This window comes from Rhineura floridana, chromosome 2, assembly GCF_030035675.1.
Source record: "Rhineura floridana isolate rRhiFlo1 chromosome 2, rRhiFlo1.hap2, whole genome shotgun sequence".
In the NCBI taxonomy this organism is placed as follows: domain Eukaryota; kingdom Metazoa; phylum Chordata; class Lepidosauria; order Squamata; family Rhineuridae; genus Rhineura; species Rhineura floridana.
The window spans coordinates 229,659,850-229,675,076 of NC_084481.1; the positions used below are offsets into that span (position 1 = coordinate 229,659,850).

The 15,227-nt window shown below is 46.2% G+C and overlaps 1 protein-coding gene across 4 annotated transcripts in view; it reads left to right on the plus strand.

Annotated features, from left to right (window-relative positions):
• Positions 1-892: 892 nt before the first annotated feature.
• TMEM260 (transmembrane protein 260) overlaps positions 893-15,227 on the plus strand; it is a 67,502-nt gene continuing 53,167 nt past the window's right edge. For 2 of the 4 annotated variants that reach the window (XM_061612473.1, XM_061612474.1), the window contains exons 1-3: positions 893-1,021; positions 5,130-5,161; positions 6,495-6,646. In XM_061612473.1, coding sequence (XP_061468457.1) covers positions 928-1,021; positions 5,130-5,161; positions 6,495-6,646 — 278 coding nt within the window. In that variant the 5' untranslated portion in view covers positions 893-927. Of the gene's footprint in view, positions 1,022-5,129; positions 5,162-6,494; positions 6,647-13,215; positions 14,051-15,227 lie in introns of those variants that run through there. The other 2 variants (XM_061612477.1, XM_061612475.1) reach the window with 2 other exon arrangements.

The following is a 15,227-nucleotide window of genomic DNA, read 5'->3' on the forward strand; positions in this document are numbered from 1 at the left end:
GCCAGGGGCAGTAATGTTGTATCACATTCAGAAGTGCAGGCTCTCTTCATGTTAGTCACAGCTACACCACACCCTTTTTGCTGCTGGGTTGAGAATGACATCCTTGTTAATGTCTTTTCCCACAACACCCTAAGTCCCTTGGAGCCAATAAGCAGGAAAGGGAAGAGTGTTGGCTACTGAGAAGAGTCTTCTCAGTGGCTGACTTACCTCCTTTCACTCTGAAGTTTTCAGATGTCAAACAGGGCTTTTTTTGGGGGGGGGTTGCTGCAAGAGAGGAACAGGGCGATCCCTCTGGAAATGCCATCATCCAGGCACACTTACCAGGAGACTGTGATTGGCCGCAGCAGGAATTGGGCCAAAGAGACCAGCTGTTCTGGGTGGGCACAGAAGGGGCAAAGTGAGTTCCTAGGTGGGCTCCTGGGTTTTGGGGGGGTGATTTCCCCCCCCCCTTGGTGCTGCCCCTGGCACGTACACGGGTGTTGATGCATGTACACGCATTTACAGTTTTTTTCTGCAGGAATCCCCGGGGTAATACCTGTCCACAGTCCATGAGGTCCGGGTTGTTGCCTAATTAAAGTGTTCTCAGTGGAAGGTGCAGAGAGGAAAGACTGCCCTCCTTCCAGGGATCCGGCTTCACAAAATGGGACCTCAAGAAATCTGCATGAAAACAAACACGGCTTTTCGTCTTTGTCCCGCAAGAAACGTTCTCTTAGCGATCTTATCTCTCTCCAATTTCCAGAGTCCACTTGTGCCTGTAGTACCGACGCCCACCAGGCGGGGGAGCGCAGCGCCGTAGCCGGGCGTAACCTTCGCGGCACTCCGGCTTCCCTCTCCCCCTCCCTTGAGAAGTGGAACACGCCGGCGTTACCCCCGCCCAGAACCCGGAAGCAGGGGCTGCAGCGGTGTGCGCATGCGTGCTGATGATCCATGGGGGCACTGAGCGGGGCTGGCGCGGTGGGCGCGGCGGTGGCGGCTTTGTACGTGGCGGGCCTGCCCCACTCCGCGCCCGGGGGAGATTCCGGTAATGTACCACGCCCCCTCCTTTCCGCGCGCAAGTGGCTCGCTCCCATGATGCAGTGCGGGCGCCCCCCCCAAATCTCCATGTATTTGCATATTCTAATTTATGTTAATATTGAGCCTCCATGGCACATGTGTGGGTCTTTTCCCTCGCCTGGCATCGCCAACTGGAGATTTGCTTTGTCTGGACAAAAGTGGATTTAATTCTTTTAAAAAAAATAAGTTAATTCTTGTGATGGTGCAAAGTTGCTATTATTATTACTACTACTACTATTAATAATAATTTTAAAAATATGTTTTGTTTTTTAATATATTTTAAAGTCTGTTTTTAAGTTTTAGAGTGCTTTTAGTTTTTGTTTGCTGCCCTGGGCTCCTACTGGGAGGAAGGGAAGGATATAATAATAATAATAATAATAGTAATAATAATAATAATAATAATAATAAATAAATAAATAAATAATGTGGATCAAGTATTGGATATGGATTTGGGAGACCCTGGCAGTTCAAATTCCCATGTAGCGCTTTTCTCTTTTTTTCTCAGCCTAGCCTACGTCACAGGGTTGTTAGGACGCAAATTGAATGACCCCATATAGTTGCCCTGAGGTTGGACTTAGAAACACACCTGTATCCCATTTCTCGGCAGTTGGCAGGCGTGAAAGAATTACTCCATTAAACAGCCTTGTTTTGAGCTGAGATGAACTGCACAGGGTGTAATGTGTGTCCCATTCCCATGATCATGCATATCATCGTTTGATGTTGCAGTTGTCATGTGTTGAACAGGCACGTGTGAAACGGATTTATTGTGCTGCCAAAGACTATAATAAGTTGACTCCCCTTTTTTGACTCTCCCCTTTTTGGGCAAGGTGATTGAGAGGGTAGTGGCTGATCAGCTCCAAGTTTTTCTGGATGAATCGGATTATCTAGACCCTTTTCAATTGGGATTCAGGCCCAGTCATGGGACAGAGACTGCCTTGGTCACCCTGCTTGATGACCTACGCCGGGCATCAGACAGGGGGAGTGCATCCCTGTTGGTGCCGCTGGACCTCTCAGTGGCCTTTGATACAATCGACCATGGTATCCTTCTGGGCCGTCTAGCTGGGATGCGATTGGGAGGCACTGTTTTACGGTGGCTCCAGTCCTACTTGATAGACAAGACCTAGAAAGTGGTGCTAGGAGACTACTGATCGTCCCCCTGGTCATTGGCCTATGGGGTACTGCAGGGTTCCATTCTGTCTCCCATGCTCTTTAACATTTATATGAAACCGCTGGGAGAGGTCATCCGGAGATTTGGAGTACAATGACATCAATATGCTGATGACACTTACCTCTGTATCTCCCTACCACCTGATTGCAGGGAGGGAGCGCTCATTCTAAACTGGTGCCTGGAGGCTGTGAAGGGCTGGATGTGGGCTAAGAAATGGAAACTTAATCCAGACAAAATGGAAGTGTTGCTAGTCAAGGGGAAAACTGCACCAGGGATAGGGTTGCAACCTATTCTGGATGTGGTTGCACTTCCCTTGAAGGAGCAGGTCTGCAGTTTGGGAGTCCTCCTGGATCCTGCCCTGCTGCTTGAATATCAGGTGGCTGGGGTAGCCAGGAGTGCTTTTGGCCAACTCAAACTGGTCTACCGGCTGCGCCCGTTCCTGGAAAGATGCAGGGAGCTGTAGTGCGCTCTGGGCTTGAAGTAACATCTGGGGGACCAGAAGTGTCCCCCCACGATGCAGAGGTATACTGCCTCTGCTCATGGAAGTTCAACACTCTTAACTACTATACCACACTGCTCCTTATTGATTTCAGTTGAAACAGATATCCATTTTCTCCCGACGTATGGCAGCAGTTGTTGCCTGGACCTGATTTAATATACTTTTTAATATGTTTTTAAAGCTTTTTTTTTTAATTTAAGATCTTCTTAAAACTTTTTAAAAAAATGTTTTTAAAAATGCTTTGTTTTAATATGTTCTTAAGGATGCTTTGTTTTAATATATTTTAAAGTCTGTTTTTATGATGTTTTAAAGCGTTTGTAGTGTTTTCGTTTGCTGCCCTGGGCTCCTACTGGGAGAAAGGGCGGGATATATATATAAATATATATATAAATATATATAAATGAAAGAAAGAAAGCCAGAAAGAAAGGAAGCCTAATTGTGGATCATGCTGTCAGACTGAACCTATTTCTGTGAAGGACTTCCGAAGGTTTTACTTTGGCCCCTAAATCTAACCATTGTTGCTAGTTGATGTGGAGCCTTGAAATTATGAAAATTCTAGTTTTGGGGATCTAGTAGTTCATGGACCACTTAGGGTCAGGCGGCAGCAGAAATACAGATTTGTGGTTCTAAATGAAAAAACCACACAAAAAACTTTGTGGTAGAAAAATGCTCTTTATGTAACAAGCATATCTGTTATGATTAATTTTACATATTTTAATTGTTTTTCAGTGTTTTAAATATGGTTTTATTTCATTTTTAATGGCGTTTTATCACTTTGTATTTCTTGCTCTGGACTCGTTTGGGAGAAAGGGTGGATTGTAAATCAAATTCGATTTCTTACCTGCCCTTCACCATAAGGTCTCATGGTGGGTTACAGCAATTTAAAAATAGATCATTAAAATCATATAAGACAAGTGACAATCAAGAGAATAAAGTGGGTCTTAATATTCCTTTTGGGAGGAAGGGTGGGATATAAATCTAATAAATAATACACACACATGCTCTCTCTCTCTCTCTCTCTCTCTCTCTCTCTCTCTCTCTCTCTCTCCACAGAGTAAAGAGATGTGTCTTTAGCATTGTTGCAGAGTAGTGAAATTAGGTATTTGAGCGTCTGAGTGAGCTTTGTGTATTTGAATCTTTGTTAAAGATGACACATTCCCTGGAATTAGTCAGACAGAGACTTTAAGCTTTAAAATAAGAAATAACTACTTTATTCTGGAAGTACATACTTGATAGGAAAGAGTTCTACATCTAGCTAATTAGCTAAGTTGGAGATGCAAACACTAAGCCTAGTGTTTGCCCTCATGCTTGGAGGAGAGGGAGAGACAGAGAGAATATGTCTGCTCTCCCTCTCAAGAGAAAGAAGGAAGAGGAAGGAGATGTGGTCAACATCCTCTGCATATCAGTCTAGCTGGAAGGGAGAGTCAGCAGGAGATCAAAGGATAGGTATTAGCCTAGCAATCAGGAGGTCTCCTCTCTAGGTACCCTTTTTAACCCCATGCAGCCCCAACCCACCAGTTGAACCACATATCCCAACAAGCATAGGATGAAAACTGCATAATGAAAATGCCAGTTGCATGTACTAATACTCCTGGGTGTCGGGCACTGGAGCCAATGGGGTGCCTTGTTTTTGAGGCTAGTGCTTAATTCAGATTTCCTAAAAGGCCCTGTCCTTTCCTAAGTAGTGTAAATAGATATGCCTAATACCATTTGATGTATCTGGAAGTATATCCTATCGATGTACTTTGAAGATGCAGCATGCCACCAAGTGATATATATTTGGGACGCAATACATTATTCCACTGCTGCATTTCCTGTTTTTTGTTTCCAAAAAGTGCAAAACTGATGAAAAATTCAAAACAGGGCTACTGATACATAATAAAATGAGGTCCAACATAATCATAACCCAGCATAGAAATCAAAAGGCTCTTGGGAATAGACAGCCACAGGTGGGTCTGGGTTAGGAGGGTACTCCTGTTTCAAAATGTTACTGTGGGGAGATGGAACAGGATTAGTAAATCAGTGATAGAAAGGCTGAGCTGCTGTTGAAATTATTGTTTCATTTCCTCCCCTCCCACGTACCATTCCCATGCCATACCAGTTTCAATCTAAAACATTATTATTATTATTATTATTATTATTATTATTATTACAACAAACACCTTCACTTATTTACTGGTAGAAATGTCGAAGGAAAAAACCACATATAACAAAAATATTTTGTGCAGCGACATCAGAGAGGAAAGAAAATATTCTTGGAAAATTCCATGCTGTTAAATCTCTATAGATTTACACTTTTATCCAGTCAAATTAATGCAAACCCCCCAATGCAAGAGTTTGGATTTTAAAAACTTGGGAGGAGTGTCATTCCCTAATAGTAATTATTGGTTTTACATTATTTTTTCACAGGGGAGCTGATCACAGCCGCCTATGAGCTTGGAGTAAGTATTAGTTTTATTGTTTAATCAATGCTCTCATTAACAGTTTTAGGAATTAAGGAAGTTTAATTAAGCATGGAGTCAAAGTAGATTAATTTATTTTCAAACCACAGTTTTTGCTAACTTATAAGTATGGCACGCGACAATTTACTCCCAAGTTTTAAATCCAATTACTAAATTATAAAGCAAGGGCTTTACTGTATATACAGTAGCTGGCTTATTATCATCCCAAATTTTGTATAAGCTGGGGAGAATAAAATAAATCGGGTTAACAATTTTAATAAGTTTTATTATTTAATAAAGTTTATTACAGCGTGTGATCCCGTTTAGGCGAGACCTTAGGACTGTCATTGCAGTGGTAATCCGACAGCAGTGTGGTCTTTCAACTCTCTAACCAATAAAACTGGTCAGAATCTGTTGTCTCTTTTTGTCATTATGTGCTTGTGTGTGTGTGTGTGTGTGTGTGTAGTATATGGCATATACATGGTATATATTATATGGTGTATATAATATATATATTATATGGCATATATATGGTATATATTATATGGTAATATGAGGGTTGCTCAAAGGCCAGGCTTCCATATATATATGTTAGCAGCTGATAAAGGTGGAAGCTGAAACGTTTTGTTAATACAATAAAAACCTCTGTTTGGTTAATCACAATTACGTTCATATATCTATATCTATCTATATCTATATCTATCTATCTATCTATCTATCTATCTATCTATCTATCTATCTATCTATCTATCTATCTATCTATCTATCTATCTATCTATCTATATGTGTGTGCGTGTGTGTGTGTGTGTGTGTGTGTTTATATAATAAAACATTACATATGTGCCTGGCCTTTTGAGTGACCCTAATATGTGTGTGGGGTAGTGGTTAAGGTTTTGGACTACAACCTGGGAGACCAGAGTTCGAATCCCCACACAGCCATGAAACTCCCTGGGTGACCTTGGGCCAGTCACTGCCTCTCAGCCTCATGCAAACCCTATTCATAGGGTCGCCATAAGTCGGAATCGACTTGAAGGCAGTACATTTACATTTAATATATGGTGAACCCAAACATCAGCTCTTTAAAGGACAATTATGAGGAGTGTCACTGCTTTTCTAAGTGCTGCATGATGTCTGGAACCAATCCACGAAGGCAAATATTTTTGCACACGAGGGAGGGAGGGGGAGAGAGAGAGAGAGAGAGAAGCTGCTTTGTAAGGGAGTGTTCTCCCACCTGGGTGGTTCATTAGCTGACTAATAAGGGAGTTATTTCTCAATTAGACAGCCATTGTGTGACATTTTAATGCAAATGCCTCCTCTGTTTGTTTGTTCCTAGGTTGCTCACCCCCCAGGCTACCCTCTATTCACTCTTTTGGCTAAACTGGCAATTGAGCTGTTCCCCTTCGGTTCCGTTGCTTTCCGAGTGAATCTCCTCTGCGCTTTGCTTGGAGCCGCAGCAGCCCCGTTGTTCTTTTACACCGTTGTCAGGTAAAGTGGACAATGCTGGTCTTTTCTTACCTTTTCCACCCGGGAGATCTCCAGCTGCCTGGTAGGATCTTCAACTTTGGAAGGAGCCTCTTCCTAACACAAAGGCTTTGGCGGCATCAGTGGCCACTGCCCGGCCCAGGCTGTGCATACAAAACGTAACTAAGGCCACCTTTCGAATACCATGACAGTAGTTCTGTGTGAGCCTGATTGGAGGCTTCCCCCGCTCCCCCCCCCCCGCATTCCTGTTACAGCAATGGAAGCTTCCTTGTGGAATATCCCTAGGTTCCCTGCTTGGGGTTGTGGAACAAACCAGGGAGCTTGGGAAATGTTTTCAGAAACGGGAAGGATCTTCTCAGCATGGTAAAATGTGGCATGCAGATAGCACAGCTTTGCACTGGTCTCTTTTGTCACTCCCATCAGCTGTAAAACACAGCGTGGACCAGCATAGGTAGTAGACCCATTGCCTGGATTTGTTCAACCGATGGCATTGAGATGCACAAGGGGCGCTCCAGCACTGGGACCATTTCTGTATTTGTTTCATGGCAGCAGTAGCTCCAGATGGCAGATGTTCCTTTTGCAGGAGCAGAGCTGACTCTTCCTTTGGTATGAATGGGAGGAGCCTTTGCTGGCCAGTGGAGCTCCATAAGCAGCCTGAAACTAACTGCGGGATTGGGCTTTGCCAAGATTGTGTGTGTGTACTGGATGTGCATTGCCCCCTCCCCTCAATAAAACATAAAACGTTTCTATGTAAATATGCCTGAGGATTAAAGAATGAACATACTGTCTGGACAGAATGTCTGGGAGCACCAGCAATGATCTTAGGGACATGCAGCAGATGCAGTTATTATTCCTGTATCTCTTAATTTTCCCTATGAGTCCGGCCATCGCAGCGGGTTTTAGCTCCACCTATCGTGCGAAGGCAAGAATGTCTTTGAAGTCAAGACTAGGGGCGTCAGGCCCCTCCCACTCTCCAGTTCATTCTTGCCTTTCGTACGAACAAGATTGAGATCTATATAGCGTAGCGATTAGCTAAGTTCTTTTGGTGTTTGTTTGTGTGTTTGTTTGACAGGGCGCGGAGGTATTGTCTCTTGTGTGTCTCCAAGTGTCCTCCTTCCCTCCGTATTGTGTTTAACTGCGTTTAACTGTATCCGAAATTTGGGGAATTCTCTTGGGGAGCCTTTTTCCCTTGCCCGGGCAGTTTGTTTCCCCTTTTGGATTACTCCCCACCCCTAGGAGAGACCGCGGCTGCGGATCCTTCTCGTCCCTTCGCTTTTCCCTTTCTCTTGGGCTCTGCGCTTCCCCTGGGAACTTGCGGCTGCAATTCCCTTCTAGCGGCTTGTCTTGCTGGGCTGCCTTTTCTCCGCGCTCCGTGACGCTCTCGGAAGACCGCGGCTGCGGTTCTTCTGATCTCAGCGGGAGCTTGCGGCTGTGGCTCCCGCCGTTACCCCGTCACCCGTTTTAGCCTGCCCGGGTCCGTTCTCGCCCCACTGAAACCTGTGGCTGCGGCTATTTCATTAGTGCCTTTACCTGAGCTCTCCCTTTTACCTCAGCTCACCCTCACTACGTGGCTTTAATTTCCCACCGTGAAGGGCTTTGCAGACGGCGACGGCGGCTCCCTCTGCGGTGGCTGCCGCATTTCCCCTACTGCCTGTTCCCTCCTGGGGGTTTTTTAGAGCCGCTAGTGCGGTTTTCGGCCCCGCGGTTCCTCCTGCGAGACTGTGCTGGGCAGCCCTTCCCCAGTTCGCTTCCAGACGGCCGCCATTGCTCCTTCTCTCTCCGCCATTTTTTCCCGCTCTTTTTTCCGGGCGCCATTTTTTGAATTCAAATTTCCCGCCTTTTTTGTTACCCTTATTAACCATCGGATACCTCCCCTGCAGGCTATCTATCCGTATGTGTGTTGTATACGTGCTGCAGACAGACTTACACAGGGCTGACTTACACACAATTTTACTGTGGCTGTAATCCTAGTGGCTGGATTATATTATCAAGGCTGGAGCTCCAATCCTAGTGGGCTGGATTGTATTATCAAGGCTGGAGCTTTAATCCTAGTGGCTGGATTGTATTATCAAGGCTGGAGCTTTACTCTTAGTGGCTGACTTGTACTAAATCTGATTTATATTGGTATATCCTGCCCCCTCTGGGGCCGTGAACCAAGCCTGAAACCCAGCCTACAGCACTAATCTGAGTGTGCCAACTCTAAAACAGCCTATATTATATTAACGCTGATACCTCAGTGCATTCTGCCCCCTCTGTGGCAGTGCACTTCACCATCTGCCAGTGTATTCTACCCCCTCCGTGGTCGTACGCTGTGCCAGTTCGGGTCTTTACATCCTGCCCCCTCCGTGGCAGTGTACTGCACCCAAGTTAATATAAGATGGCAGAACAGCCAGCCATGTCGCCATCAACCCATATGGTGCCAGATCAGCCAGGCATGCCACAATCAGCCAAGCCACAACATCCTTACACGACTAAGACCAGACATGCCAAAGCACTGGCTAAGACAAAACATCTTTCCAGCCATAGTAAACCAAAGCGCCCACGTTATGTCTCTGTGCCAACCACCACCACAGCACAGGCACACATAAGCGATATTCTCCATTCCCCTGCTGCTGCCTCTGACGAGGAAGAGTTTGTTGGCTTTCCCGCTCAGTGTTCGCCTAACGAACCTCCCTCCGTTTTACCACCCCAAACATCTGTTCCAATAGTTCCTCAGGCACATACATCTGCCACATCCGGTCTGCAGCTGTCTCCTGATTTCCTCTCCCAACTTCAAGCCATGCTGGCATTTTTCACCCAAATGCAGTCACTACCACAAGTTCCTGCCATACCTCCACTCAACATGGACCAACGTGCGTGCCATGAAGCTCATTCTTCCTGTTCACCAGATCCCTTTGATGTAGCCAGAGGCAGATGTACGGACGAAGCCTCGTATGCGGAGGAGTCAACTTTCACTGACCATGTTGAAGGAGACGACTGGAGCGACTATTCAGATCATGAGGAGGATACATCGTATCGCTTGTTTAATACCTCAGACTATCAGCCGCTAGCACGCAGGGTAGTTAATACCCTTGGTCTCCAGACTGCGCCTTCAACTTCGTCCGCCCCAGCTATCAAAGGGGCCAAGGTCCTCAAATCCCCTGCACCTACTGAACACTACATCCCGGTGCCGGACCCAATTGCCAAATTAGCCTCTGAAGAATGGGCTCATCCACTCCAAGCTCGACGCTTCAAGAACCTGGCTGACAGGCTTTACGCCCTAGCTCCAGACTTTGCCACCAAGTTAGACGTCCCTGGCATAGATGAACCAATCGCTCGCCTCGTTTCACGATCTCTATTGCCCAGGGAAGGGGAATCCCACCTAAAGGACACTACCGAGTGACGAATAGACTTCGCCCTCCACAAGAACCACGAGGCCACTGCCCTATCCATGCATGCCTCCGCTTCTGCCTCCATTTTCTCCAGAGCATCTATGATGTGGCTGGATGACCTTCTAGAGGACGCTAACCCTGATCCTGTCGCCCTCAGAAGAGCGCTATTGAAATTGCGTAAAACAGCAGTTTTTGTGGCCGATGCCACTCTGGATGCTACTCAATCTGGGGCACGAGCCATGACGGCTCAAATAGTCGCTCGACGCACCCTCTGGCTTCGCCACTGGCAAGCTGATTCAGTGGCCAGATTGAACCTGTCCAGGGCTCCTTACTCCAGATCTCTACTCTTCGGCGAGGAAGCTCTAAAGGCAGCGCTGGTTGATCCAAAAGACGCCCACAAACCGGTTCTGGCCACAGTCAAGAACATCGACCACAGGCCTTTCAGGCGATTTCCTTCCTTCTGTTCTAACCAGCCCTTTTGAGGAACGCGGCCAGGAGGACGAGGCCGCGACTTCAGATCCTATGACCCCAACGCATTCAGGGGCTCCTGGAACCGACGATTCCAGGGCAGAGGTCAGTACCAAGGGCGCAGGGGCAACTCATCGTCCTCATATAAGGGAGGCCCTCGCCTACGCAAGTAGTATTAACGCCCTCCCCATAGGTGGCAGATTACTTAATTTTGAAGATCGATGGCTGCGCCTTACTACGGTCTCCTGGATCAGGGACCTTTTCAGTTATGGCTATACCATAGAGTTCTGGGCAACCCCATCAGACAGATTCCACCCGTCTCCTTGCCCAAGGGCACCAGCCAGGCACAACATCATGCAGACAGCTATACACCACCTCTTGGACATAGCGGCGATAGAGCCAGTTCCCACAACTGAGAGGTCGGAAGGAGTGTACTCCCTCCTATTTGCTGTGCCAAAACGAGATTTATCATGGAGGGCGGTATTGGACCTCAAGTTTGTCAACCGTTTTGTAACATATCGCAGGTTCAAAATGGAATCACTCCATTCCATTACGGAGAGTCTGCATGAAGGAGACTTCCTGGCTTCTATCGACCTTAAGGAAGCATATCTCCATGTGCCCATTTGCATAGCCCACAGAAAGTTTCTTCGGTTTGCTTTTGGCCACCAGCACTTTCAATATAGAGCGATGCCATTCGGCCTCTCCTCTGCTCCAAGAGTGTTTACCAAGGTGCTACTCATCCTAGTGGCTTACCTCCGGACCCAAGGGGTTCATCTCTACCCATATTTGGATGATTTACTAATACGGGCCAAGTCGGAGGAACTGGCTCATCATCATTTACTGATCACCCTCGATGTTTTGCAGGCCTACGGCTGGCTTGTCAACTTCGACAAAAGCCATCTCCAACCAACCCAACGCCTACTACATCTTGGGGCAATGTTGGACACCCTGCAGGCAATGGTCTTCTTGGCTCCAGATCGCATCACTGCCATCACAAGCATCACAAGGTCCCTGATGCAACAAACATCCGCAGACGTCATGCTTCTCGCCAGAGCGCTCGGGATGTTTATCTCTACAATCCACATTGTGCCCTGGGCTCGGGCTCACACTCGGCCCCTTCAGTGGACTCTGTTGCCTTTTCAAAAAGACATTGCCAGCTCCAACCATCGCAAAGTTCGTTTGAGCCCCGCTCTGCGCCTCTCCTTCCGCTGGTGGACCAAGGTTCAACACCTCTCCAAGGGCACGTCGTTCAGAGAACCCCGCAGAACCGTCGTGACCACAGACGCCAGCCTCATAGGTTGGGGAGCCCACTGCAACTCCCAGTATGTTCAGGGGGTTTGGCCCAACGCAGAGCGAGCTCGAAGCATCAACTGGCTGGAACTAAAGGCTGTCCACTTGGCTCTATGTCATTTTCAGTCTCTGTTCCCTTTGCATCATGTGCTCATTCGAACAGACAACACGTGTGTAAAATCACATTTGAACAGACAGGGGGGCACCAGGTCTCGTCCTCTGCAGGACTTAGCCTCCCTCATCTTTGTCTGGGCAGAACAACATCTACAATCCCTGAAAGCAGAACATCTCAGAGGGATTTGGAATGTGACAGCAGACTGGCTCAGCAGACAACAGGTCTTTCTGGGAGAATAGAAACTTCATCCAGCCATTTTCCATCGTCTCCAGTGTCGGTTCGGCGCCCTCTCAGTCGACCTGTTTGCTTCCAGTCGCAATTGCCAGCTTCCCAGGTACTTTGCCAGATACCTGGACTCAACAGCAGAAGCAGTGGATGCTCTGACAACACCGTGGCCAGACGGTCTATTGTACGCCTTTCCTCCCATACCATTGTTAGCCAAAACCTAGAGGAAGGCGCGAACCGAAAGGGCACAGCTGGTTCTGATAGCACCATTTTGGCCATGCCGACCGTGGTTCTCAGATCTTCTGGCAATGTCAATGATGGATCCTTGGACACTTCCAGTAAGGCCAGACCTTCTATCCCAGGGTCCAGTACTGCACCAGGACCCTACTTGGCTCAATCTCACAGCGTGGCGTTTGAACGGGGACATTTGAGGTCAGCTGGACTGTCTGACGCTGTGATTGATATTATTTTGGCCTCGAGAAGACCATCTACCACTCGTATTTATCAACATACCTGGGTGGCTTTCTCCAAGTGGTGTCAGTCCCACCACCATGATCCATCCCAGGCCAGTGTGCATCAGGTGCTCCAATTTCTCCATAGCGGCTTTATGATGGGACTTCAACCCAACACTCTACGTCGACATGCGTCCACTCTGTCGTCCATTCTCTCAGTGTCCTCTCCTGGAGATCATATTTCCTCACATCCGTTCATCAAACGTTTTTTGAGGGGAGTCGCCCTACGCTCTCCGGCTGTTGTCCATCGGTTCCCCTCATGGAGTTTGCCAAAAGTTCTGCAGGCTTTGCAACGCCCTCCGTTTGAACCCATCAGGACTGTGCCCCTACGTATGCTGTCCTTCAAGGTCTTGTTTCTGATCGCAATCACATCTGCCAGACGCGTTTCGGAGTTGGGCGCATTGTCTTCTGCTCGACACCTCTGCGTCTTCCATAAGGACTCTGTTGTGCTGAAGACTGATCCTTCCTTCCGTCCCAAGGTCGATTCAGTTTTTCATTGCAACCAGGACATTGCTTTGCCTTCCTTTTGCCCGAATCCTACCCATCCTCTCGAAAAGGCTTGGCATTCGTTAGATGTCCAGAGGGCTCTCAAGACCTACCTGTCTAGGACCCAAGAGATTCGACGAACGGAGTCTCTGTTTGTATCCTTTCATCCAAGGTCTATGGGGCATAAAGTTTCCAATCCTACTTTATCCCGTTGGTTAAGGGCATGTATTACTTTAGCATATGAGTCTCTGAAGCTGTCAGTTCCAGCTAGTATAACGGCTCATTCTACCAGGTCAGCTGCCACTTCGGCTGCTTTTGCCACTAATGCTCCTGTTGCCGATATTTGTAGGGCTGCAGTCTGGTCTACCCCACACTCGTTTATAAGGCATTATAAAATTGATCGTTATGCCTCTGCTGACGCATCTTTCGGCAGACGAGTGTTGCAACAGGTTCTTAATGAGGATTAACACGTGGGTGGTCCCTCCCTGTATGGGCTGCTGTGGTACATCCCGCTGTGATGGCCGGACTCATAGGGAAAATGGACCATTGGTCTCACCTGAAGGGTGATTTTCCTATGAGTACGGACATCACGACCCTCCCAGTTGGAGGATGACTATATATTTTCTAATGTATTATATGTTACTGTTACGCTATTATATTTAAATTTAAGAGTGAAGTCAAGACTTCTAGTTCTGTTATACCGCTATGTTGGAGTCATGTTACTATGCATGGTACTATTGTGTTATTTTCCTGCTGCCAGGCCGGTTGGCCTTGTTCTTGTATTTTTAGATATTTCTCCTTAGATTCGCCGCGAATGAACTGGAGAGTGGGAGGGGCCTGACGCCCCTAGTCTTGACTTCAAAGACATTCTTGCCTTCGCACGATAGGTGGAGCTAAAACCCGCTGTGATGTCTGTACTCATAGGAAAATCACCCTTCAGGTGAGACCAATGGTCCATTTTCAGTTTGTTTTCTGCCTCTTTTTCTCTTAAACATACCTCTTTCTCCTAGCCTTTTTGTGCATTGTAGACAACGTATCCTTAGTTGGAAAATGCCATTCATAAAATGCCTTCTAAAATAATATCTGCGACCAATGTAAATTAATTTTGATATATTCTGTGATTTGTTTTTTGAAAAGTAAAAACAACACCATATGCACAAGGAAATATCTCCATGATATACTAAAAGGCCTTCCCTTCCTTGGTTTAATATTGGAACTCTGCTTAAATGTTAATAACAATATAGAGACATTTGCACTCAGTGGGGCTGCTAAATTGTCAGTTCCTTCCCTGTGCTTGCTGCAAACTGTTAATTTATTCATCTGGCTACAGTTTATATAATTTCAATTTGTATTTGACCTTGGACTCTTTGTAAAAGTTAAAAAAAAACACTTGTACACACACAAACACCCTCCTTTAGTCTTTCAAAAGAGTGGCAACATTGTTCAGTCTCATTAACACACATTACTGATCAGGTTTATCTAACCAGAAGTAACAAAGTTTGTCATTATAGAAAGATGCGGATGGCTTTTTTTTTTTTTAAAGTTAACAATACATGCATCAACTGCACTGGCAAACTTTTGTTGTTGTTGTTATGTGCCTTCAAGTCGATTACGACGTATGGTGACCCTATGAATCAACGACCTCCAACAGCATCTGTCGTGAACCACCCTGTTCAGATCTTGTAAGTTCAGGTCTGTGGCTTCCTTGATGGAATCAATCCATCTCTTATTTGACCTTCCTCTTTTCTACTCCCTTCTGTTTTTCCCAGCATTATTGTCTTCTCTAGTGAATCATGTCTTCTCATGATGTGTCCAAAGTATGATAACCTCAGTTTCATCATTTTAGCTTCTAATGACAGTTCTGGTTTAATTTGTTCTAACACCCAATTATTTGTCTTTTTGCAGTCCATGGTATGCACAAAGCTCTCCAACACCACATTTCAAATGAGTTTATTTTTCTCCTATCCCCTTTTTTCACTGTCCAACTTTCACATCCATACATAGAGATCGGGAATACCATGGTCTGAATGATCCTGACTTTAGTGTTCAATGATACTTTTAATTTTAACTTTTAATTGCTAGCATTACAAAGGCAAGGCTTGTTGATGGGTTTTCTA